This window comes from Anarrhichthys ocellatus, unplaced genomic scaffold, assembly GCF_004355925.1.
Source record: "Anarrhichthys ocellatus isolate YVR2014 unplaced genomic scaffold, GSC_Weel_1.0 scaffold45, whole genome shotgun sequence".
NCBI classification, from domain to species: domain Eukaryota; kingdom Metazoa; phylum Chordata; class Actinopteri; order Perciformes; family Anarhichadidae; genus Anarrhichthys; species Anarrhichthys ocellatus.
The window spans coordinates 861,746-889,550 of record NW_022280075.1 but is presented as its reverse complement, the minus strand read 5'-3'; the positions used below and the strand labels follow the sequence as shown (position 1 = coordinate 889,550).

General features: G+C 43.9%; 3 protein-coding genes across 3 annotated transcripts; 2 read left to right on the top strand and 1 right to left on the bottom strand.

Annotated features, from left to right (window-relative positions):
* Positions 1 to 573: 573 nt before the first annotated feature.
* On the top strand, positions 574 to 7,780 carry fam114a2 (family with sequence similarity 114 member A2). The gene is made up of 14 exons (XM_031869003.1): positions 574 to 749; positions 1,501 to 1,739; positions 1,933 to 2,032; positions 2,446 to 2,547; positions 2,698 to 2,804; positions 3,393 to 3,527; positions 3,783 to 3,947; positions 4,070 to 4,193; positions 4,278 to 4,363; positions 4,521 to 4,619; positions 4,834 to 4,958; positions 5,072 to 5,144; positions 5,419 to 5,472; positions 5,839 to 7,780. The coding sequence occupies exons 2-14, from the start codon at positions 1,521 to 1,523 to the stop codon at positions 5,938 to 5,940; spliced, it is 1,491 nt and encodes a 496-aa protein (XP_031724863.1). The 5' UTR covers positions 574 to 749; positions 1,501 to 1,520; the 3' UTR covers positions 5,941 to 7,780.
* A 1,280-nt stretch (positions 7,781 to 9,060) lies between these two features.
* Positions 9,061 to 12,376, top strand: cnot8 (CCR4-NOT transcription complex, subunit 8). The gene is made up of 6 exons (XM_031869004.1): positions 9,061 to 9,263; positions 9,390 to 9,583; positions 9,697 to 9,858; positions 10,519 to 10,663; positions 10,902 to 11,012; positions 11,534 to 12,376. Exons 1-6 carry the CDS (start codon positions 9,147 to 9,149, stop codon positions 11,660 to 11,662), a joined length of 858 nt encoding a protein of 285 aa, XP_031724864.1. The 5' UTR covers positions 9,061 to 9,146; the 3' UTR covers positions 11,663 to 12,376.
* Positions 12,377 to 14,179: 1,803 nt separating this feature from the next.
* gemin5 (gem (nuclear organelle) associated protein 5) lies at positions 14,180 to 27,599 on the bottom strand. The gene is made up of 28 exons (XM_031869002.1): positions 27,351 to 27,599; positions 26,243 to 26,397; positions 25,196 to 25,377; positions 24,512 to 24,663; positions 24,271 to 24,369; positions 23,761 to 23,893; positions 23,352 to 23,517; positions 23,020 to 23,232; positions 22,819 to 22,904; positions 22,186 to 22,268; positions 21,358 to 21,494; positions 20,545 to 20,618; positions 20,036 to 20,217; positions 19,735 to 19,874; positions 19,471 to 19,642; positions 19,148 to 19,360; positions 19,003 to 19,065; positions 18,797 to 18,922; positions 18,581 to 18,676; positions 18,151 to 18,288; positions 17,705 to 17,852; positions 17,301 to 17,420; positions 16,975 to 17,185; positions 16,514 to 16,756; positions 16,160 to 16,322; positions 15,255 to 15,744; positions 14,836 to 14,923; positions 14,180 to 14,421 (listed from the first exon to the last, which is right to left on the bottom strand). The coding sequence occupies exons 1-28, from the start codon at positions 27,490 to 27,492 to the stop codon at positions 14,257 to 14,259; spliced, it is 4,380 nt and encodes a 1,459-aa protein (XP_031724862.1). The 5' UTR covers positions 27,493 to 27,599; the 3' UTR covers positions 14,180 to 14,256.
* Positions 27,600 to 27,805: the final 206 nt, after the last annotated feature.

Here is a 27,805-nt window from a genome sequence, read left to right as displayed (position 1 = left end):
TTTGTTTTACAATATTCATTTTTTTAATGGTTCAAATGTTATTTGTATTTTCTAGAACAAAGGAATTGATGAATTACTTAATTTATAAAAATAGACATGGAAGACAAACAAAAAACATAACGTTGCTGTCTTTTATTTATGTGAGAACGAAAGTTGGCAGTGTTTTTTTTTATACCGGAAGTTCAAATTATTTAATTTTCACTGTTCCGGAAGTTGACGGGTGACGTGATTAATCCTTCCATCAAGCTATGTTGCGCGAGATAGAGGGAGACCGGTAGTATGGCAGGTCTTCCTTCAAAATAAAATCGTATGCCTCGCACCCTTGGGAAAAGTCAAATAATACGCTAATCTAAAATGTACAGCTCACATTTCAAGTATCTATAAATATATAGATAAACATTAATACATGTTGCAGTTCGTGTTCGCACACATTATTCATTTTATAGATCTGTTTTTGTGAAATCTCAATGTTCTAAACTGATACTTTTATTTTGAAGATGCTGACCGGAAACCATGTTTCTCAATGTGACTAACTGGTCAGGGAAAACAAACTGTGACGTGGCTAATCTGTGGACAAAAAGAACCAGACAGCCTGAATCATTAAACTGTTTACTGGATAACTAAAAGGCGTTAAAGGTGTAGAGATATAAAGGAGATAACCCATTCGTGTTGTTGATTTTGGGAAAGGAAACTGGTAGCAGGCTAGGGTAACGTTAACTGTTAGCATCAAGACTTTGACAGGAGAGAATGTGAGTTTGTTGCTAAAGTGTAACGTTGTGTTGTTTTCACCCGACTAACAAGAAGTAGTGTTGATAACGTGTAAAATAACAACTAACGCTCCTCCTAGCCATGTTGCCAAGTTGTCATAACGTTAGCTTACTAATAGTACTAGTAACTCACATTAAGGCATGCATAGCAGTTAGTTAAACTATTATTACTGTACAATGACACCAGTAGAATGTGTGATTTACAGATCTAAATGTATGGTTTAGCTATATGTTGTAATTCTCATAATATGAATCCTTGCTTGTATGCACAGTATTCATACTCTGCTCTTTTTGTGATTTGGACTTTAAACGAACACTCTCCAGCTGCACAAGATAAACAACAACTGATTAGTTCACTGTGGGCCCATGGGTGTTTTGAAATGCATTCTGGGAAATGTACGACACCACCGTTTGAAGAGAAGTCAACACCTGGAATGAATGCGTTGGATATCAGAGAGTGTTTGTCTCTGACAGTTGAGGAATAATTGGACAGTTGGACAGTCTCCCTATGTTTATTTAGTGATTAGTTAGAAACCCCTCACATCAAACACTTCAAACGTCTTCAGATAACTTCAATACAAACCAGCTCTGCATTCACTTTGTTGCTTTTTGTTCCCAGCTCTGCTTGTAAGCAGTCGATGCTCTCAATAGCAAAACCTTGCGCTGTATGCAGTACTGTGATTGGATAATTATCTGTAATATTTACATCTTTTTGTCATATTTTCACATTAAGGCATGCACTAAGACGTTAAGATGTCAGACAGCGAAGCTACAGCCGCAGAGGGTGCCGAGGTGGCACCAGAGATTCAGAACGCCTCTCCCGCAGAGACGCCTGACGGCTCCTCGCCGTCCGCCCCCGACACCTCGACCGACGTGGCCCCGACGAGGAAAGCCAGGAGGAGGCCGGACGTCAAACCTGAACCCAAAGCTCAGGAGATGCCAAAAGTAGAGGAGCAGCCGGCAAAGGCACCGGTAAAGATAACCGTTGGTTATACGAGACCAAACCACGAATGAAGTTAAAAAATGATTGATTATTATTGATATGTTAAATAATAATTATTGACTGATTCTTCACAACCGTACGTTTCTTGCTCTCCCTCTGTCTTTTCATTCCCTCCTCTTTCCTTCCATCCTCATCCTCGTCTCCTTGTCTCCTCTCTCCTAGACACCGAGTGAGTCCACTGTGTCTCAGGGTGGTTGGGGATACTGGGGCAGCTGGGGCAAATCCATCATCTCCACTGCAACAGCTACTGTGGCCACCGTGGGTGAGTACAGACCACCGAACTAACACAATCTCTGTGTTTTATCTTCAGACGCTTCCACTTAGTCTCGCCTCGGTTCTGCATCTTCACTTGAAACAAAGCAGCATGCCGTGTGACATTATACGTGTTGAAGTAAAGCTTTAATAGTTCAGAATGCAGACTTGAAGTTATGTGAGATACCTGATGGTAAAATGTAATATATATTAACCTTTAATTTAGCATTTTCAAGGTAAATGTAGTTGTGTGTGCTGGTCAAGTGATCAAAGAACAGTCCAAGAAATAATTTGAATGTACTTCTTATTCTGTCTTGTCCTTACATTTTGTGTTGTCTGTTATAATACACTTGTCCCACCTCACTGTAAAAACGTCCTCTACACTCTATACGTGCTTCCTGTCTCCTCCGTCCGTCCGTCCAGGCCAAGGGCTCACTCAGGTGATTGAGAAGGCAGAGACGTCGCTGGGGATCCCCAGTCCCACCGAGCTCTCGGCACAAGTCGAGGAAGAGCAGAACGAGCCCGGTAAAGGAATTACTCCAACCACCATGAATCTACTCCTCTTGTACACAGATGTGTATATATATGAACATCAGTCGATATATCACACATTTTGTCCATATCGTATTCACCTTGTATAACAGTACGTGATGTGTTTTGTTTCTCGTCCTGCAGGTGAATCCAGCAGCGAGACGGACAGAGCGGCGGGGGAGGGATCGGCGGCGGTGGTGGGTGGTGCGATGGGAATGCTGTCGTCGCTCACCAGCGCCGTCCAGAGCACAGTAAGCAGAAAACAATCTCATGTGGAGCAATGGAACTGAAAACGTACAGCGCTTGAGAAATGGTAGCAATGCAACGCTGTTTTTCACAGTTACTCTACATTGTTGTGCATTATCTCAAGTCTATTTGCTATTGGTTCATCTTTTAAAAGCAGGAGAGTTCATCTGAGAAAAGGAGGGTGTGGTTAATGCCAACAAAACCAGGCTGTATTTCCAAAGCTGACCTTTTGTAAACACGTAGTTTTCACTCTATCGGCAACAAATTATGACATGAGGTCAGGTCGTTTTGAATTCTTTAGTTCACAAGGTGCAGCAACTTTGCTCAAACATCATCCCTGTTCCATTGCGTCCTCACCAGAAGATAATTACCCATGTATAGTGTTTTAATAATACTAATAATATTGATATATCTTCATTTGTCCAGTTTTAATGCAGGAGGCAAGCTAGCAACGGAGACAGCAGAAGTTAGTGGTAGCTTAAGCTTCGTAATAACTCAACACATGAAAAGGTTCATGGTAGTCGTCCGCTAACAGCAGCTGTTCCTGTTGTTTACAAAGTACCAAGACACGTCATATGTCCGTCTCCTCACAGGGGAAGACGGTGATATCGGGCGGTCTCGATGCTCTGGAGTTCATCGGGAAGAAGACGATGGATGTGATCGCAGAAGGCGACCCCGGCTTCAAGAAGACCAAAGGACTGATGAACAGGAACTCCAGTCTGTCTCAGGTAGGCCAACCAAGGGCCACCGCGTAAACCGGGAGCTCCTTTTCAAAGTGCCACATATTTATATTTCATGATGGACTGCAACATTACCAGCCTAGAGTTGACCTTCAGCCCCTCCAAAAGATGAGAGGGAGGTGGAGATGAGACTTCATACCGTCTCAATAAACTTCAGCTGTCTGACGCTGGGCTTTGCTGCCGGTTGTCTTGACAGCTAGCTGACGTTTTCTCCCCTCTCTTTCAACTCTCCCCATCTCGTAGGTGTTAAGGGAGGCGAAGGAGCGGGAGGAGCTGCAGACAGCGGAAAAGGAGTTCTCAGATTCCGAGAAGAAGGTGGTCGCTCACTACGGGATGCTGTTTGATGAGTTTCAGGGTCTGTCACACCTCGAGGCTCTGGAGATTCTGTCTCGAGAGAGTGATTCTAAGGTACGGGGACACATACTGTGTCTAAAAAAAAAAGACTGAATCATTGCTTCTACGTCTCATGAATTAATTTGATCTGATGAAACCCTCAAATGTGACTGTGTGTGTGTTTTTTCTTACGGTAGGTGAAGTCGGTGCTGACCACTCTATCAGGAGATGAGCTGGTGCAGCTCAGAGAGCAGCTGGATCTAATCAAGGACTCTTTCTCCCTGGTGGAGTTTGATGATGAGGACGTGGACGAGAAGAAAGGTAACATCTCTGTGAACACAGCACCATGAACATCACAAGGGATGCAAACACCTGAAATAATAGATCTTACGTTTCTAATTCCAGACGAAGACGGCTCAGAGTTTGAGAGGGAGTTAGCGGAGGCCTTGGAAGGTCTCAGTATCACTGCCACAGCTGACAAACTCAGCAAGGTACCGACTACACAGCTCTGTGTTCTGTGAGGTGGCAATTTATAGTAAAATAACTATCGCCCAGTCCTATATGTGGCATTACAATTCAATCACTTCAGCCGTCCAGTGTGAACAGAGCGGTGGTGATGTTAATCCCATGATCTGTAACCTGCAACAGGCCTGCAAGAGCACCTGCAGCCGGATCGCTGACATGAGCAAACCAGAGACGGAAGAGGAAGAGGAAGAGGAAGATGTAAAGAAAACACCATCTGTAGAGGTATGCTGCTGACATTTTTTCACGTTACTACGGAGCGATCCATTTCAAGTTGCTATCAGACTGACAGGTTAAGCTCATAGCTTGGGAGTTGTGCTAATACTGTCTGGAAGAAAGGCAGTCCAACGTTGTCCTCGTATCACGTAAGACAACAAGTCGCTGAGGAATTTCAGCTGCGTGTGTGTGTGTGTGTGTGTGTGTGTGTGTGTTTCGTCAGGAGGTTCATGCTGCAGCCATCAGGAGTCTGGCGGAGCTGACGGCTCGATCCATCGAGCTGTTCCACAAACTGGCTGAGATGATCCTCTCCTCCAGCGGCAGCACAGAGGCCAGCGTTCTGTCGCAGTAAGACACCGTGGACTTTCTGTTTGGAGACGCTGCTGAAGTTGCACTTTCTGAATTCAGTTTTATCCGTACTTGAATGAAACATCTGTATTTTTCCCGTTGTCTGTCCTCAGGTTAACTGTTCTTCTGTGTAAAGAGCTCTCTCTGCTCTCCAGGAAGTTCACCTCCTGCCTAACAACAGCGGGGGTGAGTGTGGTTATTCTCACTTAACTTGTACATCAAACAGTTTGTTTTTTATTTATTCATAATGTGAAAGTAGAACTGGAATATGAATACATTAGAAATACCTGAAGGCCATTGTTTATTAAACAAATTACAGAATCCCGCCTTTCTCTTAAATGTCGATCTTATTTTAGCAAAAGTCTTAATACGTGCTGCTCTTTGCACCCTATCTTTTGCACATTATCAGCGCCGCCGCTTATTCATCTGAGAGTGTAATCTGAACGTTGTGTTTTTGCAGTCAAACGAGAAGGGAGAAGTCCTCAACCCGCTGATAACAGGAGTCTTTTTAGAGGTCTGTGTCACAGTACCACACCACAGTAATTATGTCACACTGTTCCATTCCATTACCTGTATGATGGGTCAGTTTCTCCTTGAAATTCTTACACATGTGAAGATGTTCCCACATCTTGAGGTCATTATTGATGCTGCATGTGTAGAATATAAATGTATACATTGTATAGAATCATTTATAGATATTTTACGCAATTATTAAGTCATTAAACCTTATAATGAATGATAAGTTAAAAGCAACAACTAAATGTTTCATACTATCCCACCTGTTGCAGTGCTATATTTGTGGCATAAGGCATTACAGGCACAGAAATATGAGCCTTTCAGAATGATATTGAACTGTGTTATGAATCCTCTTTCCTCGCAGGCGTCCAACAGCGCGTCGTACATCCAGGATGCCTTCCAGCTGCTGAGGCCCATCGTGGAGATCTCCCACATCCAGAGGAGAGCTGAATCCACAGAGCAGTGACCAGCTGAACGTCACCTCTGCCCACCACTGCCATGATGAACTGACACTTTGTTGGTCTGCGTCAGCTCTTACTATGTCTGGTGTTCAGCTCAGGAGATCTTACTCCTGGGAGGAAAAGTGTGTTTTTGTCAAACAGTGTTAACTTTTCTTGCAGCACTTGTTAAGCACAGGAGAGGGTCTCATTTCAAGTTGAGTATTGAAGAGGTCCGGATCTACCAGCTAAGTAAAACAAATGCATTTGTGTTAAACAGGGAGCAACCTGTTCCTCCTTTTTATTCTAACATGTACACTATTTTTGTTTTTAAAAGAAAGGTGTGTCTCATGATAAATAGTAAGATATGTTGATGATTATTTTTCTCTTTACTGCACAGAGATGAATATCTCTCTGAAACACCGAGTGTTGGGACTGAAACGTTTTGGCAGTGTCCAGCAGGCCACCGTGTATCCAGCTACCTGGGTTCTAGTTGACTTAAGAAGCTTTACATTACTTCTTCTAAATCTCCGATGTATAGATTATTGTTCTTTTTGTTTTTGGCAACCACAGTATCGTTCTTAAATCATGAGACTGGCTGCAGGTGGTTTACAGGACTGTTTGTAGAGGGAAGACGGTTTACTGCCATGCTTACATTTTGACTCTGACTGTTTGGGGTCAATTGTTTTTGTACAACAATATCAGCTTTAAATAAGCACTTCCTGTCAGCTGACATCCTCACATGTTTCAGATGCTCTCCATATTCACTTCCTGGTTTGTTTTCACTTTAGTCCAGCTGCAGAATTGAAGGCTAAAGACTTGGGCTCAATTTGAAACTTACAACTAATTAAAACAAATTCAAGTGTCAAGTTGTGACCTCATTGAAATGAAGAGCACAAAAATAATAATCAGACTGCAACAGTCGGGCCTTGTTTGGCCACACGGCTTCTATTTTTGATAATAAGGCCTGAACGACTTACAACATTCTGCCAATCAGTCGGCTCTGTTTTCTCTCTGTTGACCACACTTGTAATGTCCAGTTAGAAAAATATGCAAATATACTCATAGTAGATTTCAGCCATTTTAAGCTCCCTCTTTATGGTCATCAACTTCATTATTCATTATTTAGTCGACTAGTTTTAGTTTGTATTAGAAATACATTTATAATCAATTTGGTATGATAATAGTTAAAATCCTGTGTTTTGATGGTTGCAGGGCAGATACCTTTGTGTACTTTTGATCTCAGAGTGGTTTCAAGGTTTGGACCCAGTTGTTCAATTGAATTCAAATTTGTGAAAACAGTTTGTTTAAACTTTTCCTGTTGGACATGACAACGCACTCCCAATCCAGCACCGACTACGAGCCAGGTTTTGTTGGCTGAATGGGAGAGAGATCTTTCCAGCCAGGTTCCAAAATCTGGTGGAGAGTCTAAAACCAGAAGACTAGAGGCTTTTTAATGACTCATTTGATAATCACATTTGGGCATAATGTCCACTTAATGGTGTAAGTGCTGAATTAAAAACTTAAGTTGAAGTAAAATGTACTTAAAGTGTCAAAAGTAAAAGCACTAATATGATAAAAACAACAACTAAAAAGTCATATTGTTGTATTATTGATGCATTAATCTGTAAATAGACATTTGTTCCAATTCATCATGTTTTGTACTTGTGTTTTAAATTTAAAATCTTTATTTTTACAATAACAATTTGCAAAAAAACAAGTAACTATGGTCCTCAAATAAATGTATAAATGTTAATTTGCCTCTGAAATGTAGTTGTATTGTTTTGTATTTGCCCGTTGAGCCTAATTTGTCTCATTTCACGTCGTTACACAACCCATACAGTAGACGGCGGTGTGCGCATGTACCGTCTAGTTGTGATCTGCCAACACACACGAAGAAAATGTAGAATAGGGAGAAAACGAAGAAGAACAACAGAAGCGCTATCAACTAGCTAGCTTGTCAGGTTACGTCGAGAAACTTCTGAGGTAAACCTGTCTTTTTTATACGTGTATACTTCACACAGTGATACGATCCAACGTCCACAGTGTGCGTAGCAGTGGTGACACGTCGATACGTGTGAAAGCAGCGCCATTTCATTTATTCTTTGCTCCGGTGTTGTTAGCTTTCTCGGCAGCGCGAGGATTAGCTTGTAAACGTTAGCCGTTCATGCTAAGTACGTAGCCAGTGCTTTGGTCCCTCGCTGCAGCGTTTCTATCAATTTTGCTTCAAACTGTTGTAACCAAAACCTCTCGAGTTGTTAAACACTATTAATGTTATTAATTTCAAAAGACTTTAAGTTAAAAGGGACGCTTTTCATTTCTGGTGTTATTTTGTTAGATATCTGATATTATAAACAACTAATAGCTAACTTGTATAAGGTTGATTCAACGTAATGGTATGTTAACATAAAGGCAGGAAGTCCTATTTCATAACTATTCGTAAGGAGTTGCATCAAAATAATGTAACGTTAGTCATTGCGATGAATGAAGAAGAAAAATGCCGCTAAAATCCGTTACTGTACCGTTAGTAGCTAATACTAAAACACCTCGTGTAACTCGATACAATGACTAAGTATTTAAATCATTACTTCTCTTACACGGTTTCAACAGAAGATAATCATTATAACCTTCGTTATAGTATGTTTAATTGCACGGTAAACTGCTGTATCAGAGTGCATTAGCTTTAACCAGTTGTACTAAACTGGCTTAAGCGAGAGTGTATTCATGCAACTTGCTATACATTTGCTGACTCCAGTCTTTAACAGTTTGGTTTTATATCTGGTTTGAATATCTGCAAATATCTGTACAGTTTCGATGAACATCGCTTGGTGAGAGTAAGAAAGCTTCATTCAAAACATGATGCAGCTTTAAATACAAACTTAATAAGTCAATTAAAACATTACAATATTATTTAAAAGGATGTAAAGTGTGGACTTGCGTCAAAAAGTATCAATTGATAATGAATATATTGATCTCTTTTGTTTCTTTTCTTGTTCTGTATAAGTTCATCTTGTTCATCTTTGTGCTCTGTGCTTTAGCGTATGCATCATTCTCAATCATAACAGCAGTAGTGGTACAAACATGCTCCTTGTTAATCGGATGTTCTAATACCTGTGTTGATCCCCCTCCCAGAGGTGTCTGCCTTCATCACGCTGTCCCCCCCCTCCCCCCTCATCGCCCCCTTCACACGGTTGCAGGATTGTTGGGGTTTTAGCTCTTTTCCTGACCTGCCAACATGCCAGCCGCACTTACAGATTCCAGTCAGATAATCTGTGAAGTCTGGGCGAGCAATGTGGAGGAGGAAATGAGGAAGATCCGACAAATTATTCAAAGCTACAATTTCATTGCCATGGTAAGAGACATTGTATTACCTTTATAGATCATGCAAAGTGCAGTAGTTACACGTTTTGTGTTGTTTTTCAGCATGAGAAATATTATCGTGTGGGATTTTTTTGTTCATGTCTTTATATTTCATTAGGACACAGAATTCCCTGGGGTTGTTGTCCGGCCGATCGGCGAGTTTCGCAGCACAGTAGACTACCAGTACCAGCTGCTGAGGTGCAACGTGGACCTCCTGAAGATCATCCAGCTGGGCCTCACGTTCATGAACGAGGATGGAGACTACCCGCCCGGCACCACGACGTGGCAGTTCAACTTCAAGTTCAACCTCACGTATGCGGACCGTCTTCTATCACTTTCTAATCTGATCTATGCTTACTTATGGTTGAGCTTGATGGTAGCACTCTCTAAACGGCTGTCTGTTGTTGTTGTTTTGCTCCTCGCAGAGAAGACATGTACTCACAGGACTCCATAGACTTACTCCAGAACTCCGGCCTCCAGTTTAAAAAACACGAAGAAGAAGGAATTGAAACACTCTACTTCGCTGAGCTCCTCATGACGTCCGGTCTGGTGCTGTGTGAAAACACCAAGTGGCTCTCCTTCCACAGGTCAGTTGGTCGCAGAGGACTGTTAATCCTACAGTTTCTTTAATGTGAAGGGACTTTTTATTTTTACACATATGTTCTTCAGTTTCTAGCAAGAAATCTATTTAGGCTTGGTTCAGAGAGGCATCGTTCTTGTCTTCATTGAAAAATAACAACACCTGTATCCTTGAAGATCCTCATTTTTACACCAAGGACCAGATGTCTCGTGGTTATTTCTGTTACTTAAAACAAAATGAGTTTTTCACACCACTTCATTTACACTAGAGCCAAAAATAAAATTGGATATTGCCGAATCTGGCAACATGAAGGAGATCATATTTTATTTCAGTCGTGGGGAGAAGATTCTCACGGCCCACGTTGTGTTTGTTTATTTATTATTAACAACAAGGCATGGCATTATTCTCAAAGAACTAAAGCTGTGCCACTATGGCCACATTTTGGATTTGAAACTAACGGAAGAGGTGAGCGGAAAAAAATAAGTGGAATTATGTTCCACTCAGGACCGGCTGCTGGGTCAACAAACGAGTGATAAAGTCCAGTATACTGTTCAGCGTTTGGCTTAGTATCAAACCGGTTTGAAAATCTTCACACTGGCCCAACCCTAACATCAGTTTGATCCGGTCCATCCTTAACACTGTACATCCTGTGTCCTGTGTTCCTCAGTGGCTATGACTTTGGCTATCTGGTGAAGCTCCTGACGGACACACGGCTCCCAGAGGAGGAACATGACTTCTTCCAGATCCTCAACCTCTTCTTCCCCGCAATCTACGACGTCAAGTACTTGATGAAGAGCTGCAAGAACCTAAAGGTATTCTACACTGAATACAGACATACAGGGGAGGGGGGGGGCGGGGCACCGAGTAGTTTTGTAGAATGAAACCATATCAGAGGCATGTAACCAGCTCAACAGTCTGAGACCATAGCTGAGGATGGGGCTCATGTTGTTTTATCCTCCACTTGTACATAGCAGACTAAATTCATCACATCATGTCAGAACGAGTCTTTAGCTGTCTCACTTATGTGTTTTTGGACTCGTGTGTTTGCAGGGAGGGCTACAGGAAGTAGCGGACCAGCTGGAGCTGAAGAGGATCGGGCGGCAGCATCAGGCTGGATCCGACTCGCTTCTCACCGGCATGGCTTTCTTCAGGATGAAAGAGGTACCGTCACACAAATATCCAGAGGTGGTGCTGTTGGTTTTTTATTGTTGTAGCTGATTTGTAGGATTTTCAGCCAATTTTTCTTTTAACTTTTTATTACCAGAAAACGTTTCACTGCCCTCTCTTCCCGGGGACTTTGTTTACTGTAAACTGTGCTGAAGGATGCCCTCTGGAAGTATTCATTAATAATGAATATCTTTACAGATATCAGGTGTCATTTGTTACTATGCCGTTTTTTTTTTTTCCCTTCCCGATCACAGTTCATTAGATCTTTCCTCTGGGCATTACTGGCCATCCTGTCACGCTAGAGATTCACTGCGTCTCACACAAAATAAGAGGGAGCGAGCTGCTTTGCTCGCTCGCTGCCTCCCGTGTGTTTTTACCCAAACTGTTAAATGTCCACCTTCTAACTTCCTGCTTTGAAAGCAAATACACCGAAGAAGTAAATATGTGGCGCTTGTAAATGTCCAACATGTAAGAATAGAATGTGTTAATTGATATCTGTTTTTTGTTTTATTCAGCTGTTCTTCGAAGACAACATTGATGACGCAAAGTATTGTGGGAGATTGTACGGCCTGGGCTCGGGCTCCACCCAGCCCCAGAACGGCATCTCCAGCTCAGGCCAGGAGGAGACCAACAACAAGCACTGACTGAGCGCTCGCGTCTTCAAGTGGAATACGCACTTGTTTTAAAACCCAACCAGCAGATTTCCCCTCTGATCTCCCTCAACACTCGAGCCCCGAACGAGACTAAACAAAATCTATTTCTTTAAATGTTCCTCCCGAGTGACTGTAGAATGGACTCTCAGTGACATAGGATCCCTCACTGGCTCAGTCGTTTTTTTTTAAAGGCGCTTTTACTGAGTATAAGGTCATATATCCAGAACACTTTTAAAAATGTTTGTTTTTCTTCTTTTCAGCAGCATTATAGTGACACCCTTCTTTAACAGCGTGGGACCAGCCCCTGTATCATACTGTGATTTCAGACCAAACTTTGCCAAAAAACAGTCCGATTCTTCAGTTCAGACTCCTCCTCCTCAGCGGGATTCGTCTCTTGTTGCAGGGAGTTCATTTTTTAAGTTAATGTTGGAAGGGCCTGTAAATTACAATGTATAATTTTGATGAAAATAAAAATGTTTTAGCTCTTTTCCACTTTCAGAAACTTTTAACAGCGGGCGTCAAAGTGTATAACTGTGCTTGGTTATATATGTGTTTCAATGGGCAAACTACTGTCGTTCTGTACATCCACCCACCAAACCAAACTGTCCACAGTCGGGTTTACAGATGTTGTGGTTACTGTTGTTTTTACATTCTACATTGTTTTAAACAGTTGTATATTAAATTGTTTTGTATTTTCAATGTAAACCTTAAGTATTTCATCTTTTTTACCAGCTACACACTGACACACAGCGGTAACAGTTCTGTTTGAAAGGGTTTATCTCAAGTCATTAGAAAGTCTCTTTATATTTTGTGTCGCAGCAGATGAGACTGAAGGTAAAATAACCACAATCATGTGTTCTCATGTGGAGCGTTGCCTGAAAAAATGCACGATAACAGGTGTTTGTCAAATGACATCTCTTCCTCCTCCAGGCCATGCAGCTCTGACAACGATCAGTTCTTTAGGCCTATCTGGAGGTAGACTCAAACATGAACATGTTTGAACAGCATTTTGTAATTGGTTATTTATTAAACAAATAGCTGTATAGCTTCTTTCAGTCTACTGATGAAAGCTTGAGTTGGGAGTCTGAGGACAGATGTATTTGTTTATTTTTGGCGTCTTGTTGGAGCGACTCAGAAACATGAAGATGACTAGCTGAGGTGCAGGAGAACCAGGCAGCATTCAACAAAGTCTGGGTGAGAATACATCTGAGAGAGAACATAGACGAACTTAACTTAGCATTGACAAGTAGGTGAAATCCGTAAGCAGGTTGTTTTTGGCAGCATGGGGAAAGCACTTTAACAAAGCTTTATCACATCAAACTGTCTTCAAACTTCAAATCCTTAATAGCGGGCCTGCCCTACTCTTTGTTTTGTGATAGAAGCACCAACATTGGGACATATAAAGCTTATATTAAAAAGAAATCTGTATTTTGGTCCATTGTAAGTATTCTGATGACCATGGCAGCCATTTTCTAAAATGGAGGTGATTGGTCGGGAAAGGGCACAGACTACGGTGGCTGGTTGAAACTCCCCTTTCAGGAGTGGGGTTCCCACGCCTCAAACCGATGTTCGACACTTTTCAAAGTTCTCCATTTGTTAGAAAATGTTGGATGTGCACAGACGGCCAAGAACTTGCGTACACTCGTGGCCCTCGCGAATGCAGCAAGCATACATCACGCCTAAGAACTTGCCACGAGTATCGTATAGAATGTCACGAAAAGGTCATCTAAAGTCATGTTATAAAAAAGCCATTGCAAGTCATGTCATTAAAAAAAAAGTCCTAACATAGTATGTCAACAAGTCACAGTCATGGTATTGTAGGTCATTAAAAAGACAAACATTTGTACATTATGTAATTTCATAAAATGGCATAGTACAGTAAGATATTAAATCAATCAAAAGTAATTTTATTTAATGTCTTAAAAAACATGTAAAGCAATCATCAGTGCATCATAAAAATGTCTTGTATGTCATGAAAAAGTCAGTAGAGCATACTCCAATAGCTCAGCTGTCTTATTTTGATATTAGTTGACCTTGTTCACTGTATATACCCACTTGTTTTGTCTTCATTCTACCATGTGCACACATCGCTTTCCAGCAATTCTAGTGTTCCTTTTTAATTGGTTTTACACTTTGCTTGCTCCCCGTTTTGCCCTTCTTGCTGTGTGGATTGGTTGACTCTAATTGGACTGATTATCAGTCTATGATCCGTTCATTTTTCAGTAAAGACATTTTTTGAACCGGCCATGTTGCCTGTGTGTGTGTGTGTGTGTTTTCTGTTAAATCCAGAACCATGGCAGTATAGTTGTTATAAAAATGCTATATTATCGTATGTAATAAAAAAGTCATAGTATAGGATGTCGAAAAAAGTATAATGTGTCAAAAATTGAATATTATAGCATGTTGAAAAAAGTAGCTTTGATCTCTTAGAGCTGCAGGGCACGCATACATTTGAGTGTCCTTCAGGCTTTTCTGGACTGTGGACTCAAACAAAATTAGGTTACAGCATTTGGTATTTAAAGATTTATTTATTCAACAAAAAGCTGTACAGTGGAAGTGCTTCTCTTAGTCTGCCGATGACAGATTCAGGTGAGGAATTGCTGGGAGGCTTTGAAGACCGAGGCATCGGTTCCGTATTTGCGGAGCAGATCTTTGGCCTTTTGTTGGAGCGACTCCGACACGGACGGAGAAGACTTACTGAGGTGCAGGAGGACCAGGCAGCATTCAACAACGTCTGGGTGAGGATACATCTGAGAGGACACAAATACCTTATTGTTCACGAGCAGTGAGGACGAGGTGAAATCTGTATGCATGTTTGTGGCACTTCTTTAACAAAGCTTTAACACTTCAAAAAAGAAAGTTAAATCCGTAGGGAGTTTATTGCAAGTACAAGTAAAACTCTTCCTAGATAATTTGAGTAATATTGTCTGATTTCTGTCCTCGTCATTCGAGGAACAAACAGGTGAGAATTTGTCATTCTCATCCTCAAATATCTGAGCGTGGCAAACAAGATATCAGATGTTGAAAAGTATGTGTGGGATCAAGTTTGTAAAAATATAATTTCAGTCAAAACTGACAATTTGCAGACAAGAATGCACTCTGAGGAGGTTGCCCCTCCTTCCTTCTCTAATCTCATCCTGTATGTGTTGCGTAGGGAGCTGTACCTTGATGGTGTCCGGCAGGTCAACCAGCCGTTTCTGGTGTTCTGACATCTTGGTGGACAAAGAGAGCAGAGTCTCCTGCTCCTCGGGGCTGAGGGACAGACAATAGACAATAGACAAGCTATTGAAGCTACCAAGCAGAATTTCGGGGGCGGGACCACATCCCAAACAAGCCACATTCTGCATTTCCAATGAATAGAGTTTTACTGTGGTTTTTGTACAGTATAACCATTTTTAAGTAGTTATTTTTCCTTTTCCTTTCTGCTACCGCTGGTAATGCAATATAGGTCTGCATAAGATCAACCGATTGTCTGCTGCATTAGCTTCCACCTTAAATGCACATCTGTTCTGTCATTAGTCATTCAGGTATTCATAGTTTCAAATCTGAAAAGTACAACGAATGAGTCGTCATCATCCCTCACCGTTGCCCAGCATCACCGGACCCCTGGCTCTCCGAGGGCTCTGCGGTGGTGGAGATCTGCGTGGGCGCGTCTGCCTCTTTCTCCCCAGAGTCGAGCTGCCCTCCCTGGGCTCTGCTGTGCTTCAGCACCATGGCCGCCAGCCGCTCCTGGATCTCGCTCACCGACCTCTGAGTGGCCTGACAGGCAGCGTGATGCTCAGACAGAAGCACGGACGCATCAAAGTCCAGTTTGTCACGACTCTGGGTCTCCGGGCTGACGCTTTCTTCTGTTGCATCTCCGTTCAGCGCTTTACCCTCCACCTCGTCCCCGGGACCGGAGTCAGCTGCTGGGGGGGGAAACCTGCTCTGGATCTGGATGGAGTTGCTCCACCAGTGTTCATACAGGTGGTGGTAATCGACAAAAGCCTGCAGACTCTTAGCAGCAGCTTCGGGTTCCTCTTCTGTGTGATGAAGCACTTTGGAGTGTTTCCTGGAACAAACACTGACGTCATCTGATAACAAAAAGAGCGAAAGAGAATTACAGACGGTTGTGCGACAGCTTACAGCTCACAAAACCAAATAAATGCATTATGGCTACATGATTATTTATATTATGAATTAATCCATTGATTGATCAAACAACTGCTTCATCTTAAAAATGCTAGAAATTAGCCATCACAAGTTCATACTACTTGTGGTACATTTGTGGTTACAAAAGAAATTATGGGATCTAAATTATGATCAGTCACCACAGGGTGTCGCTATATCAACCAGAACTGCTTTTCATTCAGATTGATACTGGAGGCCTTAAAGATTGTGCACTTAAATGCTGACATGCACATATATCTCTCTCTGAGAATAAAATGAAGAAGGATTTTGTGTTGCACCGAATCAGAACATGATGTTTGAGGAGACAGATGGACGTACTGTCAGGGAACAGCAGCCTGCAGAGCTCTGTGGAGACACCGAAGTGTCCGGCATCTCTGAGCCAGGCCACCGCCTGCCACAACTCCTTTATCAGCTGTCCATCATCGCCCAATAACCAGCTCAACACGGCACGGGTCAGATGGAGGGACGAGTACAGCTGCACCTGAGGACAAGTGAGACACGAGACCCAACAAAAACAGAAAGACAACAAGACTGAGTCAGATGAAAGGTTGGAATCACGAAGGTCAATTTATCCGACTTGCTTCCTCTCTAAACTCACTTGTAAAACGCTTCATGTAAATATTGAAATGAAAAGACGTGTGAAATCAATGACACAGTTTGGGGACCCCGCACCTGTCTGAGAGGAATGTTGGCGGTGGGTGTGGGACTCTCCGCAGACTTCAGCTCCTGCAGAAGAGCTCCGGCGCTGCGGTGTCCCGCGGAATCTCGTGAAACGCCAAACTGCTTCTCCCACGCGTCTCTCACTTGGTCCTGGATGCTGACGTGGTGACTGGAGGCGCGGGGCTGAGCAGCAGCTTCAGAGTCTGCCAGCATCGCCGTCATCAGCGCAGCGACGCAGAGGTGCAGCCTGTGAACCTGCAGAAGGTTGAGACAATTCTTCACTTCCATGATTTTCCCAAAGGCAAAATGTATTTTTAGATCCTATCTCAAAAGGTCAAGCCTTCTTATTTAATGTCTTTTTATAATTCCCAAGATTTATTTTGCTTGTTATGTTGTAGACTTAGAATTCAAACAGTGACGTTTACTTCAGTTAAAAAATAAAATGATTGGTGTTGCATTAAAGTTTTACTGACCAGCAGGCTCTCCTGTGAGCTCAGGACCTCCTGGGCTCCGATCCAGTCCTGAGCAGCAGCCAGGTCTTTAGCACACCTCAGCGCCAGCGACTGAGCCAGAGCGGCCTCTCCCGAGATCCTCGCTAGACCGGCCGCTGTCCTCAGCGAGGGGACGTCGTTCTTCCTGGCGATGACTTTAGCGGCGTCGAAACTGGCCCCAGCAGCCAGGTAACTGAAAGACACCGTGAACGGAAAAGGACAAGTTTAAACAATTCATATTAAATACCAATGTAAACGAGAGGGAACGGCACGAGGAGGCAACGATACCAGAGATTTCCAGTTCTCACCATTTAGCGGCTGCGGAGAAATGTCCGTCCTTCTCCAGCGTGGCGGCCCAGCAGGTGTACAGCTCCTTCAGGACGGGCTCGTCTGCTGGCAGCCTGGCTTTGACCAGAGCTATGGCCTCCCTGACATTCAGCACACACACAGACAGATCTCTTCTGTTAGCATACAAACAAACATCAGCTGGAGAAGGCACTGGAAACAAGAGACATGTCGAGATCAGCATTACAGTTCAAAATGAAAAGAATGAAAGCCTGCAAAGCTGAAATAGACGAGTACTTTCATTTTCCTTTTTGTAGCTCAACAAAGCAGACAAACTTTGCGTACCACTCTGCAAGTATATGACCAAAAGAATATTACAAAAAGAAGCAAATAGTCACTTATTGTTATTAAAAACTAAAAGATGAACCTGTAGAGCTTGTGAGAGCGCAGCAGGTCGACGGCCTCGTACAGCTTGTTGATGGACAGCAGGTGGGACGCTGCCTTCAGGTACTGCTCCTGCAGACACAGCTGCTTGACGAAGGCCTCCACGGTCCGGCTCCACACCCCGAACCCGGCTGGAGGAGGAACAAGAATTGTTACAAGATCCTGAAGCCTCCGAATGTTGTATTCCACCAGCTTTGAACATTAAATGCAATGTCACGTTATCGTCGTACGACTACTGATTCTATGTGTAATTTATCAGGCTTGCACAGCCAAGTTTCCTCTGTTTGACAACCTACCTGAATCCTGACTGTTTGTTAGATTTAGGTTTCTCTGTGTAACCAGCCTCTGGTGCACATCTGAGGCGCTTTTCTTAAATAACACGTAAGCTTATTAAGATGAATGTCAAATGAATTTAACACGAGCCTGTACCCATGGGGGCGATGGACAGCAGGTGGTCACTCAGCTCTCCTTTCTCTGTGGCGAGCTGCAGCGCCCCCTCCAGGTCTCCGCTCCACAGCCGCAGGTACACCACCGAGTCGTGGTGCCCCGCCTCCACGTGGCCCTCCTCTGGAGAACAAGAGACAGACGACTTCACCGACACGACATCGGACATCTTCACCCCATTTAAGCCTTCTTCTAATACTCCAATTCCTGACATGAACACTGATTTAGTGGCTGAATGAGCCACCGTGAGCATGCTCAAAGTATCTAAAAGGTGTCTGTTACTTTGAAACTATAAATGGGCAGATTAACATAGTAAGGAAAATAAATCCCTGAAGGACATGTTTTATTAAACTGCTCTGTGATTTTAAAGAGTGGACATACATCACATTCTTAAAGGCTGAATAAAACAACATACCTTCTGCCTCAAACATGCGATACAGAGCCTGTCTGTCAGAGAAGAGGCCCAGATGGATGTGGTCTCCTTGGCCTGGGACGCACCCTGCAGGGGGAGCTGGGAACCACACGCACAGTCCAGTTAATACATGTCTAAACCATCTGTGTCCCTGTACTAGAATCACTGTGAGAACCAATAAAACTGAAGCACGCATCTCCATAGCAGGCGGAGTTTTACCACTGCTGTGTCTGACGGAGGCCAGAGTGATGCAGTCCTGCAGCAGATCCTCTTTGGGCCGATGGTCCATGGAGGTGCTGAGGGGCAGCATGGAGCGAGGCTTCTTCTTCTTCAGCAAGTTTAGGTCTGGAGACACACACAGAGGCACCCTTACAGTTACATGCATACACCCAATGTAAAGAAATACATTCAGCTGAAGCACGTACCTGGTTTGTCTTTGCTTTTTACGGCAGTGAAAGGTTTCCTCTGCATCTCAAAAGTGACTGAAACTTAATTTCAGAATTACGTTAGCTATACACTTAACAATCTTGTGTTTTTTTCTTTTCCAATCCGTAACAGCTACCCTCTTACCTGATGGAGGTACAGGACTGTTCGTTGAGCTGACCTCATCTTCCTCATCTTCACCAGACAGCTCTTGCCCCGTCGCCACCTTCTCTCCTCCGGCGACTGGCTCTCCATTTGTCTCTGGCAGCGCGGCTCCTCCGGCCCCCGGCACCTTCTTGTTCTTCCTCTTCTGCTTGGGATTGGTCTTCATCTTCTCCCTCAGGTCGACCATCTTTTTCCCTGAGAGGAGAAGCGTGTGAACGTTACAGTCCGCTGGTTACACCAACAGGCAGAAGGAGAACTTGTGTTGAGGGTTGGGGGTTCTGGGTGTTTTCAAGACAGGCATTTACCTTTGGGTGGCTTTGTAAACTCTTGTTTGGAGACTTTCCACTCCTGCAGGGTGAAGTCCTTCCCTCCGGTCCAGATCACATCCGGATCGTCGGGCGACCAGTCCACGCACAGCAGATACCCAAGATGACCCCGGTAGTTGGAGACAGCCGCCTCCTGCAGCACGTCCCACACCTGAACAGTAAAAAATTCAGAATCAAGATGCTGGTGCATCTGACAGGAACATTATCATGGTCGTCCACCCATGATGCTGGCCTGGTACTGACCTGAGCTGTGCCATCGTACGAGACGGTGACCAGCCGGGCTTCGTGATGTGGACTCCAGGCCATGCCGGTGATTTTAGATGTATGACCGCACAGCCTGCGATACGGCTCCATCAACACCACGGGGCTTTCTGGAGGATTCTCTGTGCCCGGGGGAAACACAAATCTCAACACCTACCGAGCTTTTGTAATGCTGCATATCGAAGATGTGAGTCTACTCCTCGGGTTCACGGAAAAAATGCAAGCTCTCAACAAATAGTGCGGACTGGATAATACAATGCGTTTGAGGTCCCCCCCCCCCCACCTATGATGGAGCGGAGATCGTGCACGTAGACGGTCGCGTTGCTGGAGCCCGATGCCAGGAGGCAGTGCAGCTCTGGCGGGGAGTCGTGGTCGTGATGCCACCGCAAGGTGTTGATGATCTTGTGGTGCTGCTGGACGCTGCACAGCAGCTTCAGACTGGGAGCCTCATACACTTCAATGCACCTGCAGCCGCGATCATGTGGTCAGACAAAAGATGAAACGGGGATCACAAAAACGTCACGAGGATGGAAATCATCTCGTGGAGAGCTGCGTCTTTTAGGTTTTACTGTGAATGAGTCTGGTTCAGGATGTTTAAGTGTTGTGATGAGTCCTCGTGACATTCAATCATAAACTCAGAATGTGACCTAGTTAGCAGAGTACAATCTTTCACACAGAAACAACTCCATTGTCCTGTAGCCTAAAGACTACAGACTAGACAGTTGGTCCCTCACAGGACTCCACAGGCTGGTGGTCTATGATGACGCGGGTCAGGCCCGTTCCGTCACTCACCCGTCCTCATTGCCGATGGCGACCACTTTCCCATCTGGCTTCCAGCTGAAGTCGGTGTGTGGAGACAGCTTGTGCTGTTGGGAAGCAGAGCTCACCTTCATAACCTATTCAAATCACCTCCATTTACATTCAGCAGAAAAAACATGAAACTGTCGCAGTCGGGAGCGCCGGCCACGAGATCGGCTCCATTAAAGCTTTGACAGGTCTGTGAACTTCTCATGGGACTTTTACTTAGTTTCTTCCCCACCTAGAGGATGTGTGTATCAGGTGCTATTGTGGCTAACAGGTGGTTCACTAAAGGGGTTCTGAAGTCTGTGCGTGGATGTAAGAAGACACAAAGAAGATAAATGTGAAAGGTCCTCAATTAAAAGATAACAGGAACACCAATTCAATTCTCTTAATATGCATACACTTATTGTTTTACTGCTTATCCTAAGAGCTCAGTGCTGGGTGTCACAACTGACTGCTGCCATCTTGTTTATCCTTAACATTTTTAAAAGCTACTTGTATCCATTTGAAAATAGATTGGTCCCTTGTGTGCACATCCAGTGGTTTGCTTTCTGATGACATCTCAAGAGAACCGCTGCAGGATTTAGAACAAACCTAAAACGATCATTTTCCCTGCATGGACCCAAACAGCTCGGCCGACTTTGCTGTTGCATGAAGTTATTTAATGAGAGCATCTAACACTATGCTGTGTCGTTCAATGAGCAGATCATTGCACTAACCCGCATTGAAAAAGCATGAAGTTAACCACTGATGTGGTGACCATGTCAGAGAATGACATGGTCACCACATCAACACCCCTCCCACCTTGATGTTGTTGGTGTCTCGGATCAGTTTGTCGATGTCCGAGGCCTCTCCGCTCAGCTTGGACGGATCGTGCTGCAGGATGATGCCTTCGCCGGCGCAGCTGTACAGGCTGAGGGACGGCTTTCCACCTGCTGCCCCTGAACATCCCGCACAGAAAACAAACACACAGCTATTGATATGAACCGTTTAACACCTACGCACCCTTCAATGTAGTCCAGACGTGATCCTGTACAAGTTGAAAATATACTCTGGGCACCCCGCTGAAAAATATGCTACAAGTAGCACTCAGTGTGCAGAGAATGTGAAGGTAAAAAACAATAAGTGACATATACAGAGACGAAGCAGCTGGAGCTAATTTTCCTCTGCACACCTATTGTAAGTCACCCCGACGAGCTGAGCCAATGAGATCACAGAACTCCACCAGAAACATGTAGTGATCTGAGCCGGTGTCAAGTTAAAGAAATAAGTGGCTTCTTTTGTTCGTTTTGGGAGCTTTCAGCAGATTGTTGGCACGGCAACAATTGTGTTTACGGCTTGGAAGCCGAGCGACTGATGTGGTAATCAAAATGTCATCTGCCGACAGCTGGTGAAATTAACTTCCCAGGTCTAGATTCCCCCACGAGCGACCGAAGAGGGAGGGAGGTGAGCAGTAAGTGTTATCTCAGCTCATTCAATTACAGAGTCAATTACATAAAGGGCGTGCGGAGATGTTGGGGCTTTTTCGCTGACTCTGCGTTTTTTTTCCGGCGTCCCACCGCCAACGTTTTTGCTGGGTCGGGGCGTTTGGAGAAAACAGCAGCAGTTGCTAAGAGTTCATTAGGAACTTACCAAACGACATCGGGGGGACTGCGGGTCCCCAGGCCAGTGTGTACACCGTTTTCCTGTGATAGGAGCTCGATATCTGAGGAGGCCTGGGAGGAGATGAAGCAGAACAAACGCCCAGTCAGGAATGCATGACATAGATAGCTGCAGGACAATGGCACTCGGGGGAATCACGTCGTCATGTGAAAAATCCACCAGGTCCCGAGCAAAAAGAAAAACAAGCAATAATCTGACTTCATGGCAGTTAAAGATCATTCACATAATGATTTTTAGAAGGCGCCCTTTGGGTTTTTACTGTAGAAGAAACAAAAGTTATGTTTATTTTCACGAAGCAGATTTCTGAGTATATTAAACAATGCATTCTTTATATCTATGTTTGTATGCTACCGGTCTTCTTTACTGCCTCTGTAGGCACTTTGGCCAGCTGGGTAAAAACGTTAACGTATTAAACTGGAGTGAAGTTGTATGTGTGGACTGCTGTGAGAAAGTGTTGGAGACTCACACATTGTGTTGTTTATGTTTTCTTCTTTTGAAATACCGCTCCTGTTAAGCACTCTGTGACTTTTGTCTGTGAAAAGCACTTTATAAATACATTATACTTCCTTCAAACCAAAAGGAAAATTTAAATAATGACTTCACCTGTTTGAGAAGACTTCGAAGATTCCAACCTTGCCATCGTCTGTTCCAAAAGACAAGGATCCTTCTTTTGTCGGGTGCCACGCCAGCTGCAGCAAAATAACAAGTTTATAGATAACCTTAATCTTAGATGTGTCATTTCTGAAATTAGGTAAAAAAAGAAAATTTTTACAAGGAAAATGAAACGAAGCCAAAACATCTTACCGCCGTGACCTTGGACTTGATGCCCTGCCAGAAGCACCTGGTGTCGTACTGGTTTTGGGTGGTCAGTGTGTTCCACACCCGGATCATGCTGTCACCGACGCCCAGCGCCAGACACCCTGCACCCACGGGGGAGAAGGTCAGGGCGTAGACAAAGCCGCCCAGGGTGGGCAGAGTCCAGCAGCAGTCCAGAGAGGCCAGGTCCCAGCATTTAATCTGGAACACAAATTAAAGTCAGATGCTACAGTCCTCCGGTAAGTCAAAGGCCTTTTTGGAAACAATAAGAGAGTGGTAAACTTTGCATTAAGCTCATTATTAAATAGAAGGTGACCCACCTCTCTGTCCATGGAGGTGCTGATGAGCAGCTCTCTGTCGTCCTGCAGGCGGACTGAACTCATGTTGAAGATGATCCTGTTGTGGTTCTGTCCCTCTGAAGACGTCCCAAACAGAGTCCACCTCTGCTTCCCTGTCCTGGTCAAGTCCCACATCACCAACTCACCACTGAGAACACAAGCACACACACACACACACGAAAGTCATTAAGGGTTTATAGAGGCAAAACTACTGGTCACGTGTATGTTTTAAAACAAACGCTGCTGAAGATACTACAGACGGACTACTGAGCTCTGCTGTTGTCATGTTTCATCAGGCTCCCTCTGATGTTTCCATTGATAACACACGTGTGTGTGTGTGTGTGTGTGTGTGTGTGTGTGTGTGTGTGTGTGTGTGTGTGTGTGGGTGTACCCGAAGCAGCTGGACACAAGTTGTGTTGGTCGTCCCTTCGGCCAGTGGACGTGGAGCCAGAGTCTCTCTTTGACACCGGGGTCGACTGCAGAGCCTCTTTTCTTCAGATACGGCAGCTTCAGAGTCATCACACCTGCAGGGGGCAGAAGATGAGAGGATTCAGAGAGGATACAGAGAGGATCAGCGATTTCACTCGCTCTTAAAAAGGGCACCAGCGGTGGCATTTTAGTTAGATTTGAGCTGCTTGTCTTAAATTTTTATTGGAGAAATAAAGCAAACATTCAGCTTTAGTTTGACACTAAAATAATACACTCAGAATTACTTTTCTCTTTGTTTTCCTGAACATTGACAGGATGAAAATGAATTAACATTTTTCTTTTTCTTTATTGATGACCCACAGATACCTTGTGAAGGCTTTTTCACTTTGCCACGAATAGTCATCAGGATGTATTAATAAATGAGTACAAAATCCGGGCCATTTGCAGCTCAAACCTCCTCGGAATCTCTTACTTTTTCCCTTCGCTGAGCTCCAGATCCTCATCGTCTGGTCTTTGCTCCCAGACGCAAGATAGCAGCCCTTCTCGTCTCCTGCCGACCCTCCACTGGTTGCTGTATGATGGAAAAAATGCATGACAAAATTGAGTTACCTTTTTTTCCCCATTCAAAATGTATTTATTTTTGCAGAACTAACATTAAAAAGAGGAAAGAGGAAATAGGACTGGTGTTTTTTTTAATGACTGCACACCGCTACCTTCCATGTCCTCAGGTCTGCTGAAAAGGGCATCCTCGCTGGCCATCGGCGACCACGCCAGCGAGTGGATCTCATCTTCATGTCCACGGAGACGGTGCATCACCTCGCCTTTCTTACTCACATCAATCAGCACGATCATCCCATCTTTGTACCTTCGACAGACCGATGACAGCACCGTCACAATCACCGACACTTATATTCTATTTTTGCAGCTAAACGGTTGAATTCGACTAAACTTTAGACATGTTTTCTACTTTCACCACATGCGACCACTGAGAATGCCTTCACAGGTCAGATTTGAAATATACTAGAAGGCCCCTTTAAAAACAAACGTAAATGTTATGGATTCGAGGACTTCCTTATTATTAGTTAGTATTATTATTATTATTATTTGATATTAAGTAGAAGGGGTTCACAATTTCCCAATCACAGATGATTTATGTGAAAATTAAGAATATCTCAAATCAAATTGAATCCCTGGTATTTATAAAACACAACACATTTAAGACTTAAAAACTTGACAAAATTAATAATAATAAATAAATAAAAATTTAGGTATCATAACCAAACTAAGCCCCATTGAAACATGTCTTGATTTTGTTTCAGATTATAATTTCTGGACTTTGTTTAAAGAAAACAAATGATAGAGTGGTGATCCCGCAGAGTGGACTGTGCTCTTCTTACCCCACAGCCACAGAGCTCCAGGTGTGAGGGGAGCAGGTGAGGCAGAAGATGGTCCTGGGCTCTGGGAAGAAGCTGGCGGTGTCTCCTGTGTTGTACCAGTGACAGACCACAATGCCCTTCTCGTCCCCTGACACCACCAGGTTTTTGTCCACCGGCGACCAGTGCACCGCTGCGACCGGGCTCTGTGTGTGTGGAAAACAACAACTGGGGTGACATCCTGTTGAAACGATATGGCAAATGTACTTTACTAATCAGGCTCCGCCCGGTACAGTTTCTTATGGTGGTCAGACTGCTGTTTCCAAGGTTGTTCTAACTTAAGCGAGGATTAACTGGAAGGAAACAGACTTTGTTCATTGAAATTGTAACATTTACAAACACTTTATTATTCTCCTGAACACCTGATTAGTAATTTAGCCTCTTGCCTTTCTGAATGCATTTACAGTAATCAGTTTTACGGTTGGGCTTGTTTATGAATAGATATTCAGAGCTATTGAGGCACTGAATCTGTTCTCATAGATGGACGCATAACCGTCCTGTCCGTCTGTGGCTTTCACTGTTCAGATCAAGCCAGACGACAGAGAAATTATCCCTTGAAGGCATAATTTGAAGCAAATAATGGAAACCAAATAAGCAATGCCCTTTCTAACCTCGACAACAGCTATAAAAATGCCGCCGAGAGAGACTGAGCTGCTGTAGAGGAGCAGCTAGAAATCGGTGCCGTCTGTCTCCCTCCACATCCTGTCGAGCTCAGACGGTTAGCTTTCTCTCTCCAGACCGGGTCAGCAGCCCACTCTCGCCACGACAGCACAAAACATGTGAAAGCACATTTGTGTGACAGCACAGGTGACAGGCTCCTCTATCTGAATCATCACCTCTAAAAGAACCTGAAGAGAAAGACTGCTTCAGCTTCAGAACCGAGAAAGCAAGCCTCCTGGTTACCTCTGCTGCTGCAGAGCTGACTGCGGCCTGCAGGGGGCGCCGGCATGTCGTGAAAACGCACCGTTTCTTGTTGCAATGACACAACAGAACAGGACAGTCGACTCTCACCTGATGAGCTGCATGCTCCCTTATTAAAGCCTTGCTGTCCGAGTCCCAGAAGCGAACGGCCCCGTCACTGGAGGAGCTGACGCAGATGTGACTCTGTCCTGCATGCTGACAGAATGAAAAGCCAGACACCAAGTCTTTATGGCCGACAAGCTCACCTGAAAAACACAGGGATGTCAGCGTCTTATGGTGAAGGTAGAATATGATGGATTAGAAAAGGGGCCACAATACACCAAAAATAAAGATTGAATCACAAGAAAGAGATTAGAATCTCAAATCACACAGGCAAACTGAAGACATGTAGCTTAAGACATTTTTCAATAAAGTAGCACTGATATTTCATATGAAATAAAAGTAGAAGGTCCTCTGTGGCTCTGGACAAGCTTCCCAAAGTCTGAGAAAATAACCCTGATGATCTCATTGTGACGTCATCACCGTTAGCTGGGTTTGGGACTTCAAATATAAAACATGCATTAAAAAGTGGAGGTGTGTGGAGTCTCGTGAAAGATGCTGTTGAGTTGCATTGTGGGAATTATAGGATCCAGTCTTTTTTATTTGTTTGTACTGAAAGTCAAGATGAACTTGTCTTGAACTAGAACTTTACTGCTTTGATTTTGGCAAATCTTTTTTTATTGTTTTAATCTGTCTCTTGCAGGTCCCCAGACTTTGTTTAAGTGCAATAATGCATCACGAGAGAACCCCTTTAATTGATGAGCTATGTATTCTAAAAACAGTGAACAATGCCCATCACAATGTTCCAGTGTCCAAGAGGACGTCTTTAAGTTGCTTATTTTGTCTGACCAGCAGCTCAAAAAGATCTGTTAGTCGAACTTAAGTATATCTGTTAAGCCAAATATCTAATCGGCTTTTCTATGATTGACTGACTTATTAATCACCCAATAATGTCAGCACTAGACTGTGCATGTTGCCAATCCAGCCAGGTGATCAGAGGTCCGTTTCCCTTCCATTACTCGACCCCACGAGCTGAAATCAACACACTTGAGGTGATCTGATCACCTGCAAGTTAACGTTTAGCCTTATAGAGGCTGGAGGATAAGTACCAGAGTGACCGTGTCTGTGTGTATGTGATGTACAGCACCAGCAGTCTCACCTGTAACCCTGCAGGAAGATGCAGATACGTCAATCAAAAAGATGACGTTTTTGGCTCCGACGCCCAACAAACCGCTGCTGTTGACGTCGCTGCTGCGGGAGCAGTACCAGTTGGGGGAGGCGGGGAGCGACCTTTCGTGCATGGCGGCTCGGGTCGTTTAACGTTCACTAATTCTCTAATAAAGTCTGATAAAGCCAAACCAAACTTCTCACATGTTAGCTGCACTATCGTATCAACTACATTACCGGCCGTACGGACAGCGTGGTGTCGTAAATCCTGCAAGTGCCGGGTACGGAATCCTAGTTGGGACAAACCATGTCAAGTTTGCTGTTTTAAAGATACGGTGTAGGGTTTAAACCACGATTACAGCTTTTTCACTACCGCCTTCACACATTACGATTAAGACAACTTCAATCTTTAGCCAAACTTTATAGCTTATATTCACCATAGACGAC